The sequence below is a fragment of the Anolis sagrei genome, chromosome 2, assembly GCF_037176765.1.
Source record: "Anolis sagrei isolate rAnoSag1 chromosome 2, rAnoSag1.mat, whole genome shotgun sequence".
Taxonomy (NCBI): Eukaryota; Metazoa; Chordata; class Lepidosauria; order Squamata; family Dactyloidae; genus Anolis; species Anolis sagrei.
The window spans coordinates 112,046,601-112,070,962 of record NC_090022.1 but is presented as its reverse complement, the minus strand read 5'-3'; the positions used below and the strand labels follow the sequence as shown (position 1 = coordinate 112,070,962).

The window sequence follows — 24,362 nt, the reverse complement described above, 5'->3', positions numbered from 1 at the left end:
GCACTGGTTTTCCTTTACTTTTTTACATTGATCTTACCATCAATTTTTAAGCAATAGAGGAAGTTGAAAGTAGGGTGACTCTACTAAATTCTACACAGTTGTCACCCAAATAAAGACCTGTTAGAGTTTTCTAGAGCCTGTAAGTCACCACTTCCTTCTCTTTGTAGTTCATCTTAGTACGATATAAGTGTAGCCAACAGAAAGAATTCAGAATGGAAGGTTACCTATACACTCCATTAAAATACATTATATTGCCTCAGTTCTTATCAGAGTGCTGTCCTGATGAAGACACCCTTTGAAAATTCTGCACCCCTTTAACTATTGTCGTTTTCCACTGAATAGTTTATTTCTGATTTGTAACCACATTTGAACTTCCTGTGCTTGTGCTTAACCTGGTTGCTTAACCGTAAAGGCAGTGCTGGGAAAAGTTATATTTTTGTCCTATAGTTCTCAAAATCTTCCAGCGGGCACTTTTTTCTGTTGGTATTCCCCACGCCTGTACTTAACTCCAAATTCTGCCTATGCAAATTCCTCATGACTTCTGACTCTCCATCAGTTTGTCACATATTTGGATCAGGGAGAGAACAGAAACAGAAAATACAGCAGTAGTGAAGTCTTGGACTGCAGGGAAAACTTGCATCGGGGCCTTTCAATTTCCACAGTTAATGTTGTTTAGAAACAGCCTGCTCAATCCCAAATGTTTCCCTCAGTGATGAGCACATACTGCTAACTCTGTTGTAACCATGGCTTCAAAGGCAGGACTATGGATACAGATATGCCTCCCCTGTAATACTGCTGGTCTTTACCTGATGTATGCCTCAATTTCCTCCTGTGAAAAGACTAGAGAAGTGGTAGGAAGAGAAAATGTCCTTAAGACAATCCTGCCCCTTGATCGAATGTGGTAAGTTGCAGGACTGCTTTTACAGGACCTTTTTTCTTGTTACTGTTTAGTTTTTCTGAAGAGGACTGAAAAGGATGAACTAATTCTCTCCAGGAAACTATTCCATTAAGAGCCATATCTGTACCTAAGGACTGACTCATTTATTTTGAACATAGAAAACATGAAGGTTGCCTAAATATCCTGGAGATACCAGATCTTTTTCATGCTGGAAGCTAAGCAAGGCCAGCTCTGGCTAAAATGTGAAAGGAGGAAGTGAGTGCTGTAGACTGTGTTTCAGAGGAAGGCAAGGGCAAGCCACCTCTAAGTGATCCTTGCTTATGAAAACACTGGAATTCAAAGGATCAACATTAAGTCAGTAGACAATGTAAAGGCACATATATACATCATACACAGGTCTCTGTCATTTATTAAAGCCCCTTTGAGTGCAGACAGTAACTGAAATAGGCAAAGAAAACTGAAACAGACAAAGAATTATACCAGCCTTTGAGGGAACAACACAAACTCCAATTACCATACTTCTCCTTGCTGAAACCCAAAATGGAACGCGTTCCCTTTCGGCCTCCCAGGAGTCCTGTGAGCACCAGGGCTTTTTGGGTTTGCCTCTTAATCAGAAAGTACACGGCAACTGAGTTCTCAAAATAGGGTGTGCACAAACTAAGACTTCAGCCATTTGCTTTTGCAGAGTAATCTCCCCCCTCCCAAATGAATGCAAGCTACTTTTGTATTTTGAACTTAAAGTAGCCTTAAGACAAAAGAGGAATGTATGAGGAGACAGAAACTGCAAATATATCCATATATGTATATTTGTTTTTACAATTATTGTACTATATTATTGATAGCAAACTTCCGTTATCACATAACCATAGTCTGCCCCACTTTGATGATACAGACTAAATCCTGTTTAAATAATACCATTTATTATTATTCACTAAATCCCATGCTCTGGAATTTCACACTCAAACTCCAATAACAAGAGTGTGTCAAAAGGAGTGGTTCATGGTGATGTTATAAAGTGTGTTGTTATCAGCCACTATTTCATTCAAATAGTAAAAACAGTCTAACAAGTTAAAATATGTCTTTATCTGGATATTAAGTAATACAGGCATGTTAATCAATAGGAAGAAAAAACAAGGCAAATTTTCCCAATCCTATTTTTAACATCTTTGCAAGCACTGTTTTTGGTAAGATGTTGGAGTTGTAGTGCAGTCAAATAAACTTTTCAGGACAAAAATAGAATTTTTCAGACTGAGTTTAATAAGCATGCACCATTAATAAGTGCCCCTCACAGAAAAATATATTTTAGACAGGACATCAGAGTTCAACAGGCGATCCCATCTATAGATGTTTATTCAAGAGCATGGCCTAACAGAATTTAATACTTACTGCTTTACAGGGTTAAAGCTGCAATGTATCTCAGTCATATTTTCCTTCAGGAGGATAAAAGGAGAAATAGCTGAAGAGGAAGAAGGGAGAAGAAGAATGAAGATTGTGAATGTATTTAGGAGAAGCAGGAAGAAGCAGAAAAAAGAGGATGAAAGAAGGAAATAGTGAAACGGGAAAGGAGGAATAACAGAAACATAGCTATGATAATTAAGGTGAAAGAGAAAGAGAGACAGGAAGGGCTGTCAGGAAGAAGGAAGATGACTGATATGGGAAATATGGGCAGTGATGAGAGGAGAGAGAGAGAAGGGAAAAGATAACATTTAGCCAGATGTAGTGGACTAAAGAGAGAAATGTGGGGAAGGAAAAGGGGATGAGATGGATAGGAAAAGAAAAGAAGCCATTAAGCCAGGAGTTTCAAGTGGAAAGAGGAGAAAGAGGGCAAAGGGGTGGAAGAGAGAAAGAGAAATAGGATGAGAAAACAAAATATGAAATTAAAGTGCTTAAACAGGAAGAAAGACATGCATATCTCACTGATTTCTAACAATGATACAACTCATCTGTGCTTCAAACTAAAGAAGGAAGTTGTTCTGTAACTTAAGAGTAGGGTGTGGAAAGTGGAAACAGAATTAGGAAAGTTAAGACTGTGATAGGAAAATCCAACAAGCAGCATTCCTGAAAATGAATTTAGTCACTTCCAAGGCAGTGAAACATGATATGTCCCTACTCCGACTAATCCCTCCCACTATATTCTGTGGCAACCATAGTTTCAGAAACTTAGAAATGAGGAGGAGGGATAAAGATGTTAGACAAATAGACCTCCCATTTCCCAACCAAGCCCAAGTTCAGTCATGCCAAAGTAGCATTGCAAAAGGAGGCCAAGCTGCACACATATTATTTTCAAAACATCATTTTCACTCTTAAGATTATTCCCTTTCTGCAGATATACATGAGCATATACAAATCTTTGCACACTTTTCTCCAATTTTTGGTGATGTATTTCCCCTTGTTTGGCAGTGCTCAGTTCTCTATCCAGGATAACTGGTAGTTGATATAGTTGTGACAGCAAGGCAGCTATTATATCCGTTTGAGACAATGCAAGAATCAAGATGCTGAATAAATCGCTTTCATCAGTTACCTCTTAGACTACAAGGCCTTCTGATTAAGAGAATAGCAGTGATACCTATAACTTAGTAGATGAAGAAGGCCACATAGTCATTCACACTCTATCCATTAATGTCCTTCTTCCAAAAAAAGTCACAGTATTGGTTATTATTAATATCACACTGTTCTCATTAGGCTTCAGAGTTAGCATACAATCTCCCAAATGCTGCTTCCATCTGAAACAGTGGGAAGTCCTGACTGAATATCTGAACGTTGTGAATGTCAACAAGCTTAAAGAAGATCTGTGCTTCACCACTGACCAAGTCCTGCTCAGTTCTGCCTTGCCTAATTTGCAAGGCAGAGCCTGCCTTGCTTTGCATCGTTTGTACTGGACTGGCAAGAGCAGATAAAGGAATCGAGAATATCGGTAAGAGCCGCTCTGTGTGCAAGAGTGACTGTCCCAGTCTGGGCTGTGCACTATGTTGCAGCTTTTAACAGTGGCTGAGGGTTCCAGTGGCTGGGGCTTGTTGCAGCATGTTTGTGGGAAGGTGTGGGGCCTTGCTGTTGTCTCTGCTGCCCAGCTCAGCTCACTCCTTCTGAGAGGTGTCTGTCCCGTTGTGGTGTCTGTCTATCTTGGTTGTCAATAACAACCACTTATCTAAGGAGATGAGCTTCCAGAACTTGGCTGATATTATGCCTAACTGACCAACATTAATCTGACTGTTCTACCCTTACATTCCTCCCGTCAAACCCATTACCGCATTTCTGGTTCCTTCCCCACCCCCACCCCACCCTACCCTGGCCCTATGTCTCCCCTTTGCCTTTATATTTATTTCCTTCTCTCTTTCTCTTTCCCGTTTCTGTGTGCACCGCCTTGTATGGCTGCGACAGAGGAGGAAGGCGCGACCGCGAGGGAATAATCTCAGTGTATGTACTGCAGCCTGGGCTCCTAGCTCTGTTCGCTCGCCGCCTCCCGTTCCCTCCCCTGGGGCTCTTCAGAGTGGAAAGCTGCCAACTTGAGATGTCTGTCCTCATGCACTCCCCTTTCCTTCCCTCTCTTTCTCCCAGATCCATACTGTGATCTTCCCAGCTGCTATTTGCTTTTTCTGCATTAAAGGCTATACAGGCAAAAAATCTCGCTCTTCAGTCTGCTCCTCATCTTGTCTTCATCTTGTCTCTTCATTAAGAGTCTCATCCTGCATTCATTCTTTCATTTATTCACATTCTTCCATAAGTGTCTACATTATTTTCCTTCTGCTTCTACTCTCTGCTTCTGGCCACACATTTGCTTTCCTGCCTCATGATAGTTTCTAAATACTGTGTGTGTGTGCTAAATATTCCCTCAGCATTCCAGCTTAGCAGCCAGCTGGGTATTCTGTTCTGTTGTCACTCCAATGGAAACTGATCATTTGGCAAAGGAGCCTTTAGACCAATTTCTCTCTTTCTCTTGCTCTCTTTCTGATGCCTCTCAGAAAAACACCTCTATATCATTCTGCAACACCATAAACATTCCAATCATCGCTTTACTCCTCCCTCCTCCTCCCTTGATTCTGTTGCTATTCTCCTTTGGCTGAGGTCACAAAGGAGCCAACCATTCATGCAGCCAAGTCCTGCTTCCATTTTCAGTAATCTTTCAAGAGACCAACTGTGCTCTCCTGTGACATCTTAAAGGCTTCATAGGTTCAAGCCCACTTCATCAGATGCATCTTCCTTTCTCGGATGTTCGTATGTTTGTTACTTCCCCCTTCAGGGTTGTCTACATCAGCAACACAATCCAGTTCAGAGTATCCTGTTCCAGAGATGCCCTGGATTCCCCACCCTTAGTGCCATACCTCCTTGTTATAGAGCACACTGACACTGCATTTATGGCCATACATTTCTCCTGCCCAAAATCAGAGCAGGCCCACTTTTTTCCTCCCCCACCGCTACACTGCTATTCATTCCCCAGCCAAGCCCAGCATGGGATCAAGAGTAATCTCATGGCTGGGCACCTGGTTCTGAGCAAGCAGCTTCACAAGTGGGGCTGGAAAGTGCTGGAAAAATGCTTTGCCGGGAAGGCAGCAATGGTGATTCAGCTGCCCTGAGGAGAAACCCACAGTAGATTTTGTGTTTTCAACCGTGAGAGCCCCAATCTATACAGTTTTTTAATGGTGACACTTGCCACCCAGCAATCTGTCCCACCACACCACACCACCCTCGCCTCCCCCAATCCAGGTGGACACACTAGAAAAACAATGCTTTTTCCTGGAAATGATGGGGCAAGAAGTTAAAGGATTTTAATGCATTAAATCCTAGAAGAAATACTTACATTGTTCCTCCAGCACCAGAATAGAGGTGGCTATGGTCCTTTCTTTCTTTCTTTCTTTCTTTCTTTCTTTCTTTGTTCCTTCCTTCCTTTCTTTCTTTCTTTCTTTCTTTCTTTCTTTGTGTGTGAAGACAACCACTTATTGTCTTTCTCTTCCTCCACCTGTGGATGCATTCAGTGAAGTGGGCTCTAGTTCATGCAAACTCATGTTAGAATGATTGCCTTTTGGTATATGGTTTTGTGTACAGTGAACACTGGAAAACAGGAAAAGTGATTATGCATACTGTATGTGCGTCTTCCTTTCTGCTCAATATGTAGGCAACCTGGGTTCAACCAGCAATTCTCTATAGTTAATTAACTGCTTGGTATGATATGAGACTTATGGCTTGGGGGCACTTGAAAAATGTATGTAAGACTCAAAGTGAACTCTGCAGAAAGTCCTAACAGGGATTGAGTTTTTCCAAATTTTATTTTTTAATGCTGGTTTTGGTACCAGAAAGAATGCTGCATGTGGAAAATTCAAATTTTTAATTAGAAATGACATTTGCTTAGTTTTCAGATCTTACATTTCAGGCTAATTGGTGTTTTCTTTTTTAAATGATTTATAGCATTATAATATTGTATAGAAGTTGTTTTTGTAACTTCAATTTTACAAATTTTCAAAAAGTTTTTTTATTATATTGAATAGGAAGACCTCTTTTAAAAATTGTAAAGGTTTCCCTTTTATCAGAAGTTATGAAAACAATTTCCACATAAGTTTGTAATAATGATTCCAAAAAAATACCATAGATTGTTTTTAATTATTCTAAGAGTGCTTGAACATGAGGAGTTCTAAAAATCATGAATTGCTTTGCTCTATGATGGAACTTTGCAAGGAATTCAACTGATAACCCTCTTCCATTTGTAAACCTCTTGTATTTCTTCATCAGTTCTTCTATCAGTTTTCTTTCCACAAAAACAAGCCACTGAAGGGAAGAAACTATAATGGTTCCACAATACCATTTGAATTGTAATACTAGGAGCCCTCTGTCTGAAAGCACCGAAGTCAAATCAGTGATTTTTCAAACCTGGATATAAATGGCTTTTTCAAAATTTAAACAACTTCCAAGATGGGGTGTTGTGTAGTTTCCAGTCTGTATGGCCATGTTCTAGCAGTATTTTATCCTGATGTTTCACCTGCATCTGTGGCTGGCATCTTCAGTGGATGCCAAGATCATCATTGAGTCACCAGGATTCTTCCTCTATCAAGGGGACACTTCTCAGAATGGATACAAACATTCTGTGCAGCCTGAGAAAAGATGGTGAATCCTATCATTCCTCAATTGTTTGTATTACTTGCACATGATAGATACCAATGGAGGTTTTTCTAATTAGAAGATTGCAAGAAAGTATCTGAACCTCTTTTCTCCATTGAGGCATGAGTAGCTAGAAGTGGAAAGCATTCCATCTCTTGAACAGATTACTAGGAGAAAAGGGCTCCTAGCTAAGGAAACAGAAGGAGCTTGGTTTAGTTCTTTGTGGTAATCTTTCAATAGCTGAAAAGGCAACCAGGAGTTACACACGTCTAATCTTCAGTTATTTAGGACTGGTGAAGTATATGCTGATAAACATACATTTTATGAATGTTAACTGAGGACTATGTTGTACTAGAACTACAGCTTTATTTGCTCATTTTAATTGGATAATAATAATAATAATAATAATAGCTTGTATTTGTAACCCCCTCTCTTCATAGCTTGAGGTGGTGTACAACATAGTTAAAACATTACCATCAAATGCATATATTAAACACATTACCACAAAATACATATATTAAAATACATAGTAAAACACAATACAAATAGAATGTAAATTTAAAATTCATAGTTTAAAATTGACTGGGTAGGTCTGCTGGATAGGTCTTCAATTTTATCTTGAATTCTGACAGCTCAATTAACTGCCAGATTTCAGTAGATCATTCCACAGTCTTGGGGCAGCCAATAAAAAGGGCCTCTGGGTAACAGTTGCCAGTTGGGTTCTGGTCAGCTGGAGTAGTGCGGGGCAGTTTATCTGGAAGAAGACAATCCTGTAGGTAACCTGGACCCAAGCCATGTATGGCTTTAAAGGTCAAAACCAACACTTTGCATTTGCCTAGAAACTAATTAGCAACCAACGGGGTGACCTTAGTATGGGAGTAATATGCACACTCCTAGATGTTCCCATAACCAACTTGGCTGCCATGTTTTGACTGAGCACCAAGAACAATGCCTATGTTTCAATTGTTTTTAATTACCCTATACTTGTCTCGTGATGTTTTGTATTGATGTTGTTCACCGCTTTGAGTCGCCTGAGGGCTGAGAAAAGCGGTATATAAATAAAGTAAATAAATAAATAAATAAATAAATAACAGATGGCCAGGGACATAAATGGCCAGGGACATAAATGAATAGTCTAGTACTAAAGATATCTGAGAGTTGAACATTATGAATTTTAGCTTTTTTATAAGAAACAGTCTGAAGTAAAAAAAAAAAAAAACCAAGGGTCTTGATGCTCATGATTAAAATGAATGGTTTATAATGACACAAGCTTTTTCACTAAAATTTGTATATGTGAGAAATATTACCAAAACAAATTATAGAATTCCAGGAAGAGCCTGAATCTCTCAAACAGAATACAGACTTACTGACATCTGGGTAACATTGATGGTTCCTGCACAGAAAATGAATGATTTCCAACTATAGAAGCAATAAGACTGAAGGATGCTATCTACCCTCAAATGTTTTAAACATCCAACTCCTTTTTTCTGTTATACCATCTGCACAAAAGTTCAAACAAGTATGGCTCATTGGCATTTTGTCACTGGTATGCATCTGATGGTTTTTCAAAGTCAGTTGCCCAAAATAAGAAAAACTAGCATAGATAGTGTGTTTCTTCAAGAAAAGAGATACTAAGCAATTCACCAAAATCACCAATGAATTGTTTTGAAATTACCAGATATTTCCTGCATCAGGATTTATCAGGTATAGGTGGTTTAAATTTCTTCTCTGATGGAGAAAGAGACAAAATGGAGAGATCAGTATCTGATGGTAAACAGTTATTTGTAGCCAATATGGAGGATCCCTGGAATTGGCTCAAACATCTTACTGGATTTTCTAATGACCATCTTTTCTTTATTAGAGCATGATGTATTTGTGAAGTGTTCTGTGTTTTCTCACTTTGCTTGCTAAAATTGCAATGTTGGGGAAAATGCCACTATACTTATTTCCTGTTGTATTCTCCATTATCAATAGTGTTCTTTGAAGAAGAAAAGGTTATCCAGCTGTTAAATTATACACTTTTAAAAATGTATTCTGTTAGCAACCCTTTCCACAGACCACTGTCACTGCTACATGCTCCTTCTGTCTCTTTCAACCAGTTGAAATATATTCTGATAAAATTATGAGGTTATAAGGCCAGATTACTTGCCTTTAATGGTGTTCTTTGCATGGTCATTGGTGCATCTCCAACTTTGAGTTCTGGGCCCGCACACTACCTGATTTGGAAAGCAATACAGCTTAAATGCTTTGAGGAAGAAACTACTTAGCCTGCCTTCCATTTTCTTTCACATTTCATTCAGGTTTTCACAACAAATTAGGAATCAAGATTGTACTTATTCAGGCTTGGAAAGTGAGTTGTGTAAATGCATAGAACTGCACAAAGAAGATGGGGAAGGAAAGATAATTTACCCCATCACAGACTTTCAGAGGGCTGTTAAACTACAAATACAGTTCATGCGGCAAATTACTGCTAGTGAACGGACATGAAACCAGCTTTGCAAAAAAAACTTTGCAAAATACATTATAACCACACTATTACATATTATGCAGCCTCTTTCATTTTCATGGCTGATTCTGAAAGTCTACATCTATTGTTTTGAAGTTTATGTGGGTGCTGGTGTCTGGTGATCTTTTTGGAAACATCCTGCCTTAAAGTAGACTGAGGCCCTATCTACACTGCCATATAATGCAGCTTGAAATCACATTATATGGTCAGTGTAGAGTCATATGATAGAGTTGAAGTACACTGAACTGCATTACATGAGGCCCAGGACCTCTCTGGCTGAAAAGCCCCTCCCTAAACTGTAAATCCCAGGATTCAACAAGAGGCAGTCATGGAATTTAAAGTGGGATCCCAACTCTTTAACAGTGTAGTGTGGTAACAATGCAATTTCAATCTGCATTACATGGCTGCGTAGATGAGGCCTCCTACAGGTAATAGTAGGGGTCAAATTATGATAAATCATTGCCATTTTTAATTTTTGCTTGCTAGAATGTGATAGAAGATGCACTAGAGCTGCTTTTGAAGATAAGGGACTATTATATGAAGTATTAACATCTGTGGAAATAAGATCACATACCAAATTGCATTTTAATTGTCATGAGTGATGTCCAACATTTCTTCTATGATGGATTGAGCCCTGTAATAAAAACTATATAGGCATCATCATCAAGAATATAACTAACATCCTTCTGATAATATAATGTTTACTTACTTAAAACAGAAGTCCCAAATATATGTTGACTATACATTAGATAATCTACTCCAACACCTATCCATTGCCCTTTGGACCGTATCACAAGACTTGATACAGTGGTGGGACCTTCAGTAGGCATCCAGGCCCCAAGTGTGTTTCCTGCTTTAAATAAAACGAATTCACAATCAAAATCTGCTTTTAAATCCATAACATATCCTGCAAAGTGGTAAACAGCACTGTAGATTACTCCGTATAGATACTTCTTGGTCAAAATTAGAATTACGAATCATAGGCCTATATAGATGCTATTTCTTTATTTATTTCGAGCATTTATATCCTGTTCTTCTCACCTCCAAAGAGGGACTCAGGACGGCTTACAATAGGCAACCATTAGATGCCAAACAATACATTAAAGCACACAGTTACAATTAAAACAGCAATTAAAACCATTATAAACATTCAATTTAAAACAGTCCATATGACAGTATATAAATCGATTCTGGTATTTTGTTACATTAACTTGAAGCATGCAAATAATGTCTAAATCTAAGTAAATTCTAAATCTAAATGTATAATATTCACATAAAGTAATTGATTTATTGTAACTTTTTATAGTACACCTGATAGATTTTAAAAATTTTTTTTTAGCATTCTGAAATTCAGAAGAAATATTCTGTAACACATAGGTTTTATTTCATAAAGTGACGCCGGCTAGAAAACACACTTTATAAGTAATAGCATCCTTCTGTTGATGCACAATTCTATAAATTAAATTTTTCACTTGATCCCCTTTGTTCATGGTGATGATGTTTGGAATTTAAGTAAAAAGGCAAAATTGCTTCCTTTATCTTGATGGAAACCCTTATGAGAGGTGGTCTAAATACCTAAGACAGACTCTGTGATATGGTAAATGCATCATTAGGATAGCTCGTCTTGACATTTTTTAAACAGATTCTGTAAAAAATAGTAAATACAAGGCATCATGTGATGTACATCCTCTCTCCCTCCCTCCCCCCCCCCCCCCCTCTCTCTGTCTCTGCATTTATGTATACATTTTTGCAATGTTTGGGGGTTTTTCTCTGGCCATTTTTCAACTAAAGTATTTGTTTTTTGTTGATTGCTTTTATAGATCACAAGATCACCCCAGGAATCATGGGTTTGAGCCAATCTTTGTCTGTAATTTTTGAGGATACCTTGAATAACTTTGTCATTAAAGATGTCTACTTAGAATGAGATAGTGTAAAGTCCACCAACTCCTGTCAAGGAAAACGTAACAGAGAACTCATATCAAACTTCAAGGCTCAGATTTCCAAAGTCCTATTTTAAGAAAGGAACTGCAAGAGAGTCTTTATAGGAGAAGTGCAGAGATTAGATGGAAATCTGGGAGACTGCTCCTCATTCTAGTCGTAATGGGCTGCAAAATATTGAGGGTTTCTATGCAGTTTTAGATTTTATTTCTAATGAATTGATTTCAACAAATTACCTGACATGTGAATTAGTGACTCATTGGTGCACATTCATTTGCTTCATGATTTTGTTGTAAGAGATAGCAGAACAGTGAAATATAACTGATCAATCTCAGTCCAGCCTATAATATAAACACAGTAATACATATATTGACAACAGAATACAGATACTTAGCACTTATTCAGAGAAGAATTAGCCATCAAACTAATCAAGAGTAGATTAAATAAGACTCTTCTCCAAGCTTAAATTATCTCATAATGACTTCTCAAATAGAAAGATAGAAGCAGGTCTCTTTCCTCTTATATTCACAGAGGAAACAGTACCATCCATGGTGCTAAGGAACTACACTGGAATCATGCCTGCTGGTTCCTGTTGTACTGAAATGAGACAAAGTAAAAACAGATGGGAAACATGACAAAAGCAATTAATAGTTAGCAATGAAAACAAAATGTCCAACTTGTCTGAAAGCCTGGCTTAGAAGCTTTTATGACACAGCTAGGCAAGAGCCAGTGACCTTGTAGGACTACATACCTATATTTTTAAAAAAATTACCCCCAAATGCTCTGCTAGCACTTCCTATAGTAAAACAAGGCATCTTCTAAGTGTCATATGGCCCCGGGGACAAAAATGGCCCAGGGACTACTTGGGAGCATTTCGGGGAGAAAACTAGGAAGCTGAAGGGCTGCTTATGGCCCATAGGCCACACTTTCTCCACCCATGTGTTATGGCGGTCCAGGTGCACCATACAACTTGTTGGTGTAAAGAAGCTTCCCTCCTGGTGTAGCTGGTTTCCCTGTGGTTTCCTTCCCAGGGTTTCTTCATGACAAGAAACAATGGAAGCAGTGGGCAATAGCACAACATAGTTTGCTCCAGAAGGGGACATTGTGTAACAGTATACCACTTCTCAGTGAAAAAATCCAGTTACAGTTAACTCTAAATAGCATCCAGTGACACATGTCTGTTTATGGCAGTTGATATGAAAAAGTATCTGCTGAAATGCAGGTATTCTTATAAATATGTCATTTTAACTTCCTTGTCGTACTCATTTTGGGGAGAAAAATAATATGGCTTGACAGTAACTATATCCATACATACATTCCTCATCTGACCCAGGAGAAGGAGGCTCAGTGGTGACAGGATGGAGAGCTGGGATTATGGAAGTTGCATGTTGGCAACATCTGGAGAGCCATATTTGCCCTCCCTGCTATTGTTTTTGATTGAACTGTATTTGGTTGAAATTGATGTCATTATAGCCACATATCATATCCCTTTTCCTGCTAAATCCATGGGATTTTACCATCTCATGTGAAGCCATTACATTATTGTTCTGTGTTTCTCTCAAATTCCAGACCATCACAGATGCAAGCCCAATGAAACGTTCTGCCTCCATGTTGGGCCACCCACGATCCAAAGGCATGCGCTTGGATGACTACTCTCTAGAAAGAGTAATTCCAGAAGAGAACCAACGGCATCACAGGCGTAGGGAACGGAGCCACCGGACATCAGAACGCTCTCTTAGTCGATATACAGATGTGGACACAGGTTGGACTGTTGGATGAGAGTGGGAACCTAGATGGTTGGGGAACCTGGAGATCTCCAAACATGATTAGAATACTACAGCCAATCGCGTCCGCCATTAATGAATCGACTCGTAATTGTTTCGTAATTGTTTCATAATTTTACGAAATTTCATATATTTCGAACTTTTTAAAAGAAAAACTTCGGAATTCTTTTAAAAAACGAAACACAAAAGCCCCCTAAAAACGAAACGAGTTTAGAACCAAATTTTTCCGTAGTTACCCAAGCCTAATGAACAAGACACAAAATACAGAAACTTGAGCACTTGAAGCAAGGCCCTAGAACTCAAGAGTTGTTCTCACAAAGAGCTGTACTCTTGGAGCCCACTTAAGACCTCAATTCCCTCCCATGACATCACTCCTCATACACCTGGTTTTTCACTGCTTATCTCAAATCCACTGGGAAAAGCAAATCTGTCTCTCTTTCACATTCTTGTGGTGCAGCTGCTCTGAACTAGGAAAAGACTCACTCTTCCTCACATTCCTCTCAGGAGCAAACTCTGGCAGATTCTCATGGGAACAGATTTTGCTTTCTCTAACATCCTGAGAACTGGGTTTTTGTAGGTTTTTTCGGGCTATATGGCCATGTTCTAGAGGCATTCTCTCCTGACGTTTTGCCTGAATCTGTGGCAAGCATCCTCAAAGGTTGTGAGGTCTCAGACCTCACAACCTCTGAGGATGCTTGCCATAGATGCAGGTGAAAGGTCAGGAGAAAATGCCTCTAGCACAGTGGTTTTCAACCTGGGGTCCTCAGATGTTTTTGGTCTTCAACTCAAAGAAATCCTAACAGCTGGTAAACTGGCTGGGATTTCTGGGAGTTGTAGGCCAAAACACCTGGGGACCCATAAGTTAAGAACCACTGCTCTAGAATATGGCCATATAGCCTGAAAAAAAAATGTACAACAACCCAGTGATTCCAGCCATGAAATTTCCAGAGGTTGGGTTGTACAATGAACCCAGCCTGAGATTTGTGGACCTTCATTTTCCCTTTCCCTGCAGTCAATATGTCACGAGCTATATATGGAGCCTACACACACCTCTGATGTGTCTGATCTGATCTGCTGATTATTAAAGGCAGACAAACCTTAATCCACATGCGAAGAAACATTTGACTGCCAAAGTAGACATGATGATCAAAAGGTTCTCCCACAACTTACTGAAATGCTAATCAGCAGCTGGAGCAAGAGTAGCATTATTTTACTAGTTATAACCAATCTTCTGAAGCTATTTTTTGCCCAACAGAGCAAAGCTCACATATCATATCGTTATCTTGTGGATTCCCCTGTGAAACAAATAGCATCCTCAAGAGCATAATTTTAATGGGGGGGATGCATTGGGGATTTATTTTAAAAATGAAACTTTCCTCATAATTTGTAGTTGAAACTGACATCCAACAATCCATAACTGCTGTCTTTCCCCTCCTTATCAGGACTTGGCACAGACCTCAGTATGACCACACAGTCGGGCGATCTACCTCCCAAAGAGAGAGACCAAGAAAGAGGCAGGCCAAAGGACCGGAAACACCATCACCACCATCATCACCACCATCACCATCACACATCTTCTGACAAGGAACGGTATTCACAAGAGAGGCATGAATATGGCCGGCCTCGTTCCAGAGATCGACGTTGGTCCCGCTCACCCAGTGAGGGCCGAGACCACATGCCTCACAGGCAGGTGGGTGTGGCTTTCCATTCCATGCTGCACCCCTAGGGACCGAGGCAGGCACTTCAGGTGCTGCAGAAATCTCTACTCCTGGAGAACCCAGCTCCAGCGACCCATCCAACTGCTCATCAGTTTCTGGATCTCTGTGATGAGAGTTCAAGACCTTTTCTGGCCCAAGCAGAACTTGTAGGCTCTGTAGACATGACAGCTGCATCTGTAGGGATGAGCAAACTAGTCTATTCCTAAGGGTCATTTCATGTTACCAACACAGTGTACTGAGAGTGGGGGATGAGAATGATTGAACATTCTCCTAAGCACAATTTTGGATTTAAACAACATGAGAGCATAGGACTAATGTTGCTGGATCAGGCTTGAGTTCACCTGGTTTAGAATTTTGCATTCAATAGCCAAATTACTTCCTAAAATCTCAAAAAGGATATGGCGCAATGAGTTCCCCTTATAGTTTGCTTCCATAATCTGCTCCTTAGAGATGGGCTTCTTCTGAACATTGAGAAGTTCCATTTAGCCATCAGAGCTAATACTTTTTAACAAGCAAGCTATGGCATCAGTTTTTATTTTATTAACATCTATCACTTCTACTGTAGTTATCTTTTATTCTGATATCTCAAGTGGCTTAGCTTTTCAACACATACTCCAAATCTTGATTTGCTTTAATTATTTTTTTAGTACAGTCAGCTCTCTATATTCGCTGGGGTTTAGGGGCACAGGACCCCTCTGAAAATGAAAAATCTCGAATGAAAATTGCTATTTTTTTACCTGAGAAATCACATCTCTAATAATCTGTAGGATCTCCAACACAACTCTGTGGTTAACTTGCACTGGACACTGAACACTGAATCACACTAAAATCCAAGAAATTCCTAGAGAGGCATTCTATCTAGGAATCTTTAGGTCCTCCAGTGAGATTCTAAGATCAACTTCTGACAAGCCTTAGTTTCTGACAAGCCAACTTCTGACAAGCCTCTGACAGAAGTTGATTGTAGTAATGTACCAGAGGACCTAGAAATTCCTGGAGAGAATTTTTTATTCAAATCCGTGAATACCCAAATCAACAAAAATCAAACCTTCAAATGTGGATGGCTGACTGTATTTTCTACTTCTATTTCTATGTCTATTTTTAATTAATATGGGGAGATCACAAGTGTATCCTCAATATAGCTGCAGTACAACTATACAATATTTGCATTATTTATTCAGCTCTATAATCTGATGGACCTCTCACATGCCTGGCTTTGTGCATGTGAGATGCTAATTTGTTTTTAGTTGTGGCTATTCTGCCTTGTAGTCTTATAGCAGCAAGTCCTATATTTTGAATCACAAAAATACATTGGCCCTAAGTGGAGTATAGAATTTGTTTAAGTATATATGGGTAATAATTTGTTTAACAATAAATGACATTTTCAGAAAAGTGGACATCTTAGTATAAAAAGGGAATGTAAACCTAATCCTGCAGCATCTTTAGAACCTACCAATTTATTTCAGCAAAGTTTTAATGGGATACAACTCACTCCTTCTAATGCTGAAATAAATTGATTAAAGGTATCACAAGAATACTTTTTGTAGCTAATGATTAATGCCACAATTTCACACACACCAATTCCACTGGTGCTGAATTACACAATTTTAACTTCCATCATCAAAGACATCATGCCATTTTTAAGATTTTCCAAACTAAGGCTTTACTTTCCTCTTTCTATCCAATTGTTCAGAGCTTATGTGCTCCTCTGCTGAAGCAAATCATGTGAAGACAATGGGATGCATTTGCAGCAATGTCTTTTCTCTTACAAAGTTGGCCTCATTGTGTAATGCCATTTTTAACCTTTTAAAAGTCTTGCTTTTACAATAATGCAGGTTCTTGGTTTTCTAAAGGACAGCAAGGACTTCTTATTGTTGTTATAGCAGCAATGTAGACCATTAGGGCTATGTACCTGAAAAGGTTATCTGGGGATGTTATGTCACAGTATTATCACTGAAACGTCCTATGTGGAAGTTTCTTGCTATAATGGCTATCTGAACAGACTTCATCTGTCCCATACGGGGATCACCTGAGTACAAAAGGAGGATGGAGACCTTTCTGCGGGAGCCCCTGGTAGAAGAGTCATAACATATATCAAAATTACACATTGACATGTATTTTGTGTCAGATTTACAGTAATGCTTCCCATCCTCCCCCAAGATTCTCAGAAATTGTAATCTGTTACAGCTTCTAAGGATTTTGTTGGAGAACTCTGTTTCTTAGGCAATTGCCAAAAGCCTGTATTGTAAACAAATACATACAAACAAGGACTCCCATTGGTGAGATTCAGAAAAGTAAAAGAATGGGCATATGGATGACATTTCCTACTGGAGCAGTACTGCACATGAAAGGGCTTGATTTCCAGTAACAAAAGCAGAGGAAACCCTCTGATCTTTTTCTTCAAGTGATTGCCTTCTTTATCCCACCTCAACTGCTGCTTCATCCAACAGTGCTCTCATCTGTCCCACCCCACCCCACCTGTTCATCCTTCTCTGAGACCCATGGCACACAATGCACGGCACATTTAATTTGCCTGTTCCTGCCTTCCTGTTGCTTTATGCTTACTACATGTAGAGACAGAAAAGGCTTCTCAAGCTATATTTCTGCCTGTACATCTATGGTGAATGACATTTTTGAGGCTATCTGGCTGAGATGGTGGTGGGAAATTCTGTTAATGGGAGTATCAGAGGAATACTAGCTTTCTCAACAAAATAAGATAATAAAACCATGTGCTATCTAGGCTCATAGCTAAGAACAAAATAAGGTGATTCATCAGTGCTGTTTTTAGTGCTTTGTCTGTAGTATTTCAATTGCAATCAAGGCAGCCATTAAATTTCTAGAACCTTTGCTTTGGCGCTGGAGCAGCGACAGGATTGCACACCTAGGATCATCCATTTGACTGAACATTATGTACTGCAAGGGGCAAGGAAAACCAAGCCTATCTCACAGAAAACCAGGTGCTTCTTTACATTGTAGAAGAACGGACAACAGAAGAGTACTTGCTAATTAAATGGCAGTCTAGTGTCCTGCAGGAATAATGAGCAGTAGAAGTCAGGGATAGGCAATTTGTGCCTCTCCAGAACTGAACTCCCATCAACCATTGACTATGGTGGCTAGAGCTGATGGGACTTCCAATCCAGCAACGTCTGGAGGACCTCAAGTTATCCACTGCTGATATAAGTGTCATGTCCAGTTCTTATTTATATGAGTGCTTCCCCTTTTTGCTTTCTGATTGTTAAGAAAGATTACAGTTAGTTACTTCATTGCCATTATTCTTTCAAAGGGGCTTTATTTCATCATTTTCAGTTTAGCCCACCCTTTAGTCCACATTAAGCCTTTTGGTTCTTCTTTGTTTCCTTTGGACATTTTGGACGCTTTGCTCAGAGTCTCTGGGCCGATCTGCCTTTATTTATATGTTTATTTCTGTTATCCGTTGTGCTTGGCTCTGCTGTCACGGCGAGGGGCGGGCGCAGGTAAGATGGTTGGTGAGCAGAGAACAAAAACCAATCCAATCCAGCGGATGGCCCTGCCCAGCTCGCTGGCCTTTCTCTCCAGTGTCTGTGGTGTGACCCCTTTGTTGTTACGCTGGTGGCACTCTGGGGTTTGTGAATCTGGAAAGTTTGGAATGAAGCTGCACCTAAAGAGACAGGCACACATGCAAGCAGTACAAGTCATAGCCAAGCAACAGGAGGAGAGAAAAAAGAGATACCATCTCATACACAACTATGTGCATGCGATGAACACTCATAGTACACAGACTGTATGGTAAGGAGACACCTCACTATGAAACAAAATGACACTGCAATATTTTGTATCCTTCCACAAGACAAACAGCAGTTCTAAGGGGGCGGGGGGATGTAGGTTCAGGAGTTTAGTGAGAATTGCATTTGGGAATGAATGAATCTTGCTCCTTGTGCAGGGTTCCATACATATCCTTTAGTTACCTTTTTTAAAAAAAGGAAAATAGGAACATGGTCCTAAAATACCATGCAAAAAAAATCCCTGGTAGTTGTGTGTTGTGAAGATATTTTCAGGTATTTTTGCTTATTTTTGTTTTTGTGTGATGAATTCAGAGTGCAAATTTTGATTGTTTTGTTAAAAACTTGACATTATGCTCAATTTCCTTTGACCAGAAGCTGGCCACTTTAAGTACCTCTGGTGTCGTTGTAAAAGGCACTGTAAGAGGCAATCTGGCAGGGCTCAGATTGCATTGTAGTAAGTGGTCTGTGGTTTGCTCTTCTCCACACTTACATGTCGTGGACCCAAAGACTGGCTCTGCATCTCGTGGTACCAGAGCACAGTCTGTTCAGTGCCTTCCAAATGGCCCGTCTTCTGTGTGAGTAGGAGGGAGTTTATCAGCTGGAATGAGCCATGGATTGAGGTTCCAAGTTTTAGCCTGCCACTTTTGGACTCTCACTTGCTGAGGTGTTCCTGCAAGTATCTCTGTAGATCTTGGGAAGCTGTTTCTTGATTTAAGTTGTTTGCATGCTGGCTGATATCCTAACAGAGGATGGGCGGGATATGTCCATGCCTTGGTCCTTTCATTGCTGGCTGCTACTTCCCAGCGGGTATCAGGTGGTGCATTACTGTTAGTTAACCTAACTAAAAAAGCAGTTTCCATTGTGTAACATAGTCAGCACTGCACAGCTCTGAGTGTTCTTTTCTAATGAAAAATTACAAACTATTCCAGTTTTCTCTTCCCTCTTTGACCCAGTTTCCACATCAAGATTTAGCTTCTCAATTCACATCCTTTAAAAAAATCTGCGCATGCCTTGTATCTTTGGCTTTAGTGTTTAGTATTTGGTTGTCGTTTCATAACAATGCCACAATGACCTTTACTTTGTCCCTGCTGAACAAGTATTTTTATTCCTCTTAAAAGAATGTTTTCCTCAGGAGCAATGCTGCCATTTTGTTTGCTGGCATTCTAAGTTACAGTTGCTGACCTGAATTGGCCAGGGTTGATGGGACTTGCAATGCAACATCTGGAGGGCACATGCTTCCCAAACCTGGCCTAGAAGTCCTTCCCTTGCACTCTCTTCTACCTTGATCACTCAAGCTCACGTTCCATGATATTTTATTCAGTAGCAGGAGTGGGCAGTTTGAAGTCTCGCTGGCTGCATTTGAAGTCTGTGGAAGGGTAGAGGGTATTTTGCTCCCTCAGTGCAGAACAGCTGTTGATCTTCTCACCACTTTGGAGCTGTGTGACTGTAGTCAGTGTCAGGACAATGTGTTAGATAAGGAATTCACACACAGGTCCCTGCAAAGTGCTTGCCACATTCCCTCTCTTTGAAAGTTTGTGCCTTTGAGTGAGGGCATCTGGAAGAAAGTTTGGACTGCCCACCAACCTTTGCCAGCACTGCTCAATGATGTTCAGTCTGCTTTCCCTTTACCTCTTTGTGGCCCAGTGTGAAAAATGTAGTTTGACTCTAGGATGTCAAATTAATCATTCAACTTCTAGAATGTTTACAAAAATGGAGCCCCCAGTGGCACAATGGGTTAAACCCTTGTGTTGGCAGGACTGCTGACCAAAAGGTCGGCTGTTCAAACCCAGGGAGTGGGGTGAGCTCCTGAGTGTCAGCTCCAGCTTTTCATACAGGGACATGAGAGAAGCCTTCCACAGGATGGTAAAACATCCCAGCATCCCCTGGGCAACATCCTTGCGGATGGACAGTTCTCTCACACCAGAAGCAACTTGCAGTCTCTCAGGTCACTCCTGTCACAACCCCCCCCCCCCCCCGATAAAAACAGCATCTACTTATTACGTTAAAAGTTTCAAAAATGAATTGCCAGCTGACAGTTAAGTCATATTACCCTGCTCTTTGAGACCTGTAAATGACAACTTTTCTAAGGAAAACAGCCCAATGGTATGTCCACAGTACTGAGAAGTGGAAAGGGCAGAAGGGAATCCTTCCGCCACAACCAATGAATGACGTTTGAGGTAGGCAGCACCTGAGTAAATGGCCACTTAACATGTTTCCAACTCACAAAGTATAAAGAGGGAGATGAGAACCAGGGGATCACTCTCCATTTATTTCTGATAGATAAGTCAGCTTGACCAAATGGACAGAGTCGGTTATTCTGAAATGGCAATCAGGTATACTGGATCCTTGACAAAATAAGCCTTTTACACTCAAACATTCTCCATAGAGATCTCCAGAAACAAATTTTAAACCAGTTAGCAAATCTACCTGTATAATTGCAAATGTGCAGAACTTACATCTATTTTACCTTTTTCTTTTTTGCATTTTTCTAAATGAGCAACAGTAACAAGTGGAGCCAGTAAGAGGGGAAGGGTTCCAATTGTTTTTCTTAGTTTCATGTATGAAGACAGAAAATACAGATCAGAGATCGTGAAAATCTAAACAGAACCAGCCATGTTCTCCCTCAGACTCATTCACTTACTAGTTAGGTATAAAGATCAAGTGGGAGGGAGGCAAGCCATGTCATCGTCATCATTGTAAGCAATCCCACCTTGTCAGAAGATATACAGGATGGGTATCTACCAAACTACACTAGTTCTCAGTCCATGCTGGCCTAGGTTGGAAAACGGACACACTCCTTCCAGCTTATCCACATCTGCCTGGACTGGGAACATGCACAGAGAGGTCCTTAGCATCACTCCCCACAAGGCTTGTACAGAAAGTATTGGGAATTAAGGGTTAATTGGATCCTGTTGAGCCCCTTCTCAAGTCTGTTGTTGACTTTGCCTGTTCAGGAGGCTTTTCTTTCCATAATAAATACAAGCGCCAGGCTGTTTTACTATTTAGCATTACTTATGAAATTCATATGGAGAAGCATAGGGAGTGGGCCTTGTTCCGTGGGCCACCTTCCTCTCCCTGGGAAATCTCAGGGGGCCACTAGAGAGTGCAGTAGCTGGGGATACACTCCAGTGGGGGTGTCAGAAGAGTTAGGAGAGCGTGCCTTTGAGGGTGGAAGGAGCCCCAAGGCAGGAGAAGGAGAGGCCACCCCACTTGAGGGGCAGGGCAGGGCAGGGCAGGGCAGCCGCTGAGAGTTCGGCTCTGTTCCAAACTTCTCCAGACCCAGTGCTCTCCCCCATCTTTCCTTGCTAGACCCCCCAGTGCCCCCCACCCTCCCCTCCCCCGAAATCCTGCCCCTCTCTCTGCCCCAGCCTACCCTTCCCTTTCCCAATTCCAGAGTTTTATTTGGTTTCCCCCTGAACCACGTCGGTATGGCCCATGCTTTGCAAATCCCCTCCTGCCCTTCCTTTTGAACTCTTTCTGTTGTTTGACTAGATTGATTTGTGGTCCGTCCGTCCCACCCTCCCCCTCCCCTCCCCCTCCCCCTCCCCTCCCCCTTCCCTTCCCTCCCCCTCCCCTTGTTTTGTTTGCTTTCCTTTATTTTTTGGAAGCGTGCGAGGATTTTTTAAAAGCTTTTCGCTGCCTTTTTGAACCCTGGAACTTACAAAAACTCCATTTCTCATTTCTCTTTTTTTGTTGTTGTTTTTGTTTCGTTTTGTTTGGCTTCTTTGTGTTGGATTTCCTCCCCACCCCCCACCCCCGCACCCCAATGGCCATTTATGACGTCCTGCCCTCCTCGTTCTCTTTGTCCTTCGTCGTCCGTCCGTCCCCCCCCCCCGCCCACCTACCCACCCCTCCCGCCCGTCCCACTTGCCCCGGTGTGGCTGTCGCTTGACTTCTCTCCTTCTCCATCCGCGCCTGTCATTCCTCCTCCTCCTCCCCTCTCCCTCTCCCCCTCCCACCTGCTTCCCCTCTCGTCTCGCTCTCTTCTTTCTCTCTCTCTCTCTCTCTCTCTCTGTCTCTCTTCTCGGTCGACTTCCCTGGGGCCTTTTTTTCTTTTTGATTTCCTTTGTTTCGATTTTCGTGTAGGGCAGTAGTTCCGTCAGCGGGAGCCCGGTCCTCTCCACGTCCGGCACCAGCACCCCGAGGCGAGGGCGCCGACAGCTCCCGCAGACCCCTTCCACGCCCCGGCCCCACGTCTCCTACTCGCCCGTGGTCCGGAAGGGGCCCCTCGGCGCCGGCACCGCGGCCCAGCAGCAGCTCCAGCAGCAGCAGCAAGCGGCGCAGCTCCAGCAGCAGCAGCAGCAGCAGGCTCCTCCGCCGCCGCCCTCGGGCCGCACGGGGAGCCCCTCGGCGCGGCGCTACCAGGCCGAGCCCCACCACCACCACCACCACCACGCCCACGCCGCCCACCACCACGCGCCGCCCGGGGTCTCGGAGCGACGGAGCCGCTCGCCGGCCCTTGAGCGCCACACCGTCCCGCCCAGGAACGACTCCCCCCGCCGCGCTTACCGGCACGCCAGCAGCCGGTGGTCGGCACCGCACGTCCCCGCCGCAGAGCCCCACGCGGGGCCCCGACACGGAGGAGGAGGAGGAGGAGGAGGAGGAGGAGGAAGCAGCGGCGGCTACTACAGGAGCCCGGACTACGCCGGGGAGGACGCCTTCCCTTACGAGCACGGCGGTGGTGGCGGCGGCGGCGGCGGCGGCGGCGGGCGGGCGCCCAGGACTTCCCGGGCGGCAGGAGGAGGAGGAGGCGGAGGGGGTTCCCCGTCGGTGTCCCCGTCTCGCCACGGGCGGCGCCTGCCCAATGGCTACTACCCCTCGCACCACGGACCCGCCAAGGCGCGCGGGAGCGGCGCCTCCCGCAAAGGACTGCACGAACCTTCCTACAGCGAAACGGACGAGGACGACTGCTGCTAACTGACACCTCGAGGAAGGAGGGAGGGGGGAGAGGGGGGGAGAGGGGGAGAGGAGGGCCCACCTCCCCCACCACCACCACGACACGCGCGCGCGCGCAAAACACACACGCACAGGAGACACACACACACACCACTCTCTCTCTCTCGCTCAACGGGACAGGCCCAGGCTCAAGGAGGAGGAGGACCCGCGCAAGGAAGGAAGGAAGGAAGGAAGAGGATTGCCCTGCTGTGGTGGGAATGGGAAGAAACTCTTCACCTTTTGTTTGTTGGTTTGTTGGTTTGTTTGTTGGGGCGGGGCCTGAGCGTGCCTTGCCTTCTATAGGGAGGGGAGGGGAGGGGAGGAGCGCCCCTCGGAACCCGCCGAAGGGAGGGGCGCCCAGGTGTGGATGGATAGGTGGGCGGATGGATGGATGGAGGGACGGGGGGGGGGTGGCACAGCCTCAGAGGGAGGGAGGGAGGAACCACGTGACCCAGGGAAAGGGCGGCAAGCAGGGAGCAGGCTGTTGACCAGGGTGGCAAAAAGTCAAAACGAAGTCTTTTTTAAAAAAATGTTAAAACAAACAAAAAAAAAGACCAACAAATTAATAGTATTTTTTTCCTTGGGCTTCTATTGATGAGTTTTATCATCTCAATTTAGCTGGTCAACTTTCAAAACAAAAAAAAGTTTTTTAAAAAGTTTGTGGCCTGAAGTTTCCAGAGGGAGGACACGCACGCAGACAGACACACGTCCCACCAGACACACTGCACACCCACACAC

The 24,362-nt window shown here is 42.4% G+C and overlaps 1 protein-coding gene and 1 long non-coding RNA gene across 11 annotated transcripts in view; one reads left to right on the top strand and one right to left on the bottom strand.

Moving 5' to 3' along the window:
• CACNA1A (calcium voltage-gated channel subunit alpha1 A) overlaps positions 1-23,667 on the top strand; it is a 340,921-nt gene extending 317,254 nt beyond the window's left edge. For 4 of the 8 annotated variants that reach the window (XM_067463751.1, XM_067463749.1, XM_067463750.1 and 1 more), the window contains 4 exons: positions 4,277-4,312; positions 12,999-13,191; positions 14,656-14,903; positions 22,776-23,666. In XM_067463751.1, the coding sequence (XP_067319852.1) occupies positions 4,277-4,312; positions 12,999-13,191; positions 14,656-14,903; positions 22,776-23,606 (1,308 nt within the window). In that variant the 3' untranslated portion in view covers positions 23,607-23,666. Of the gene's footprint in view, positions 1-4,276; positions 4,313-12,998; positions 13,192-14,655; positions 14,904-22,775 lie in introns of all 8 variants that reach the window. The other 4 variants (XM_067463753.1, XM_067463752.1, XM_067463748.1 and 1 more) reach the window with 3 other exon arrangements.
• LOC132768732 (uncharacterized) lies at positions 6,391-13,077 on the bottom strand. 3 transcript variants are annotated; one of them, XR_010909206.1, is made up of 4 exons: positions 10,066-13,077; positions 9,135-9,201; positions 8,639-8,713; positions 6,391-7,739 (listed from the first exon to the last, which is right to left on the bottom strand). It is a non-coding gene; the product is annotated as an uncharacterized lncRNA (long non-coding RNA). The 3 variants fall into 3 exon arrangements; XR_010909205.1 differs by having other exon boundaries at positions 6,391-6,978; XR_010909204.1 differs by having other exon boundaries at positions 6,391-8,713.
• Positions 23,668-24,362: the final 695 nt, after the last annotated feature.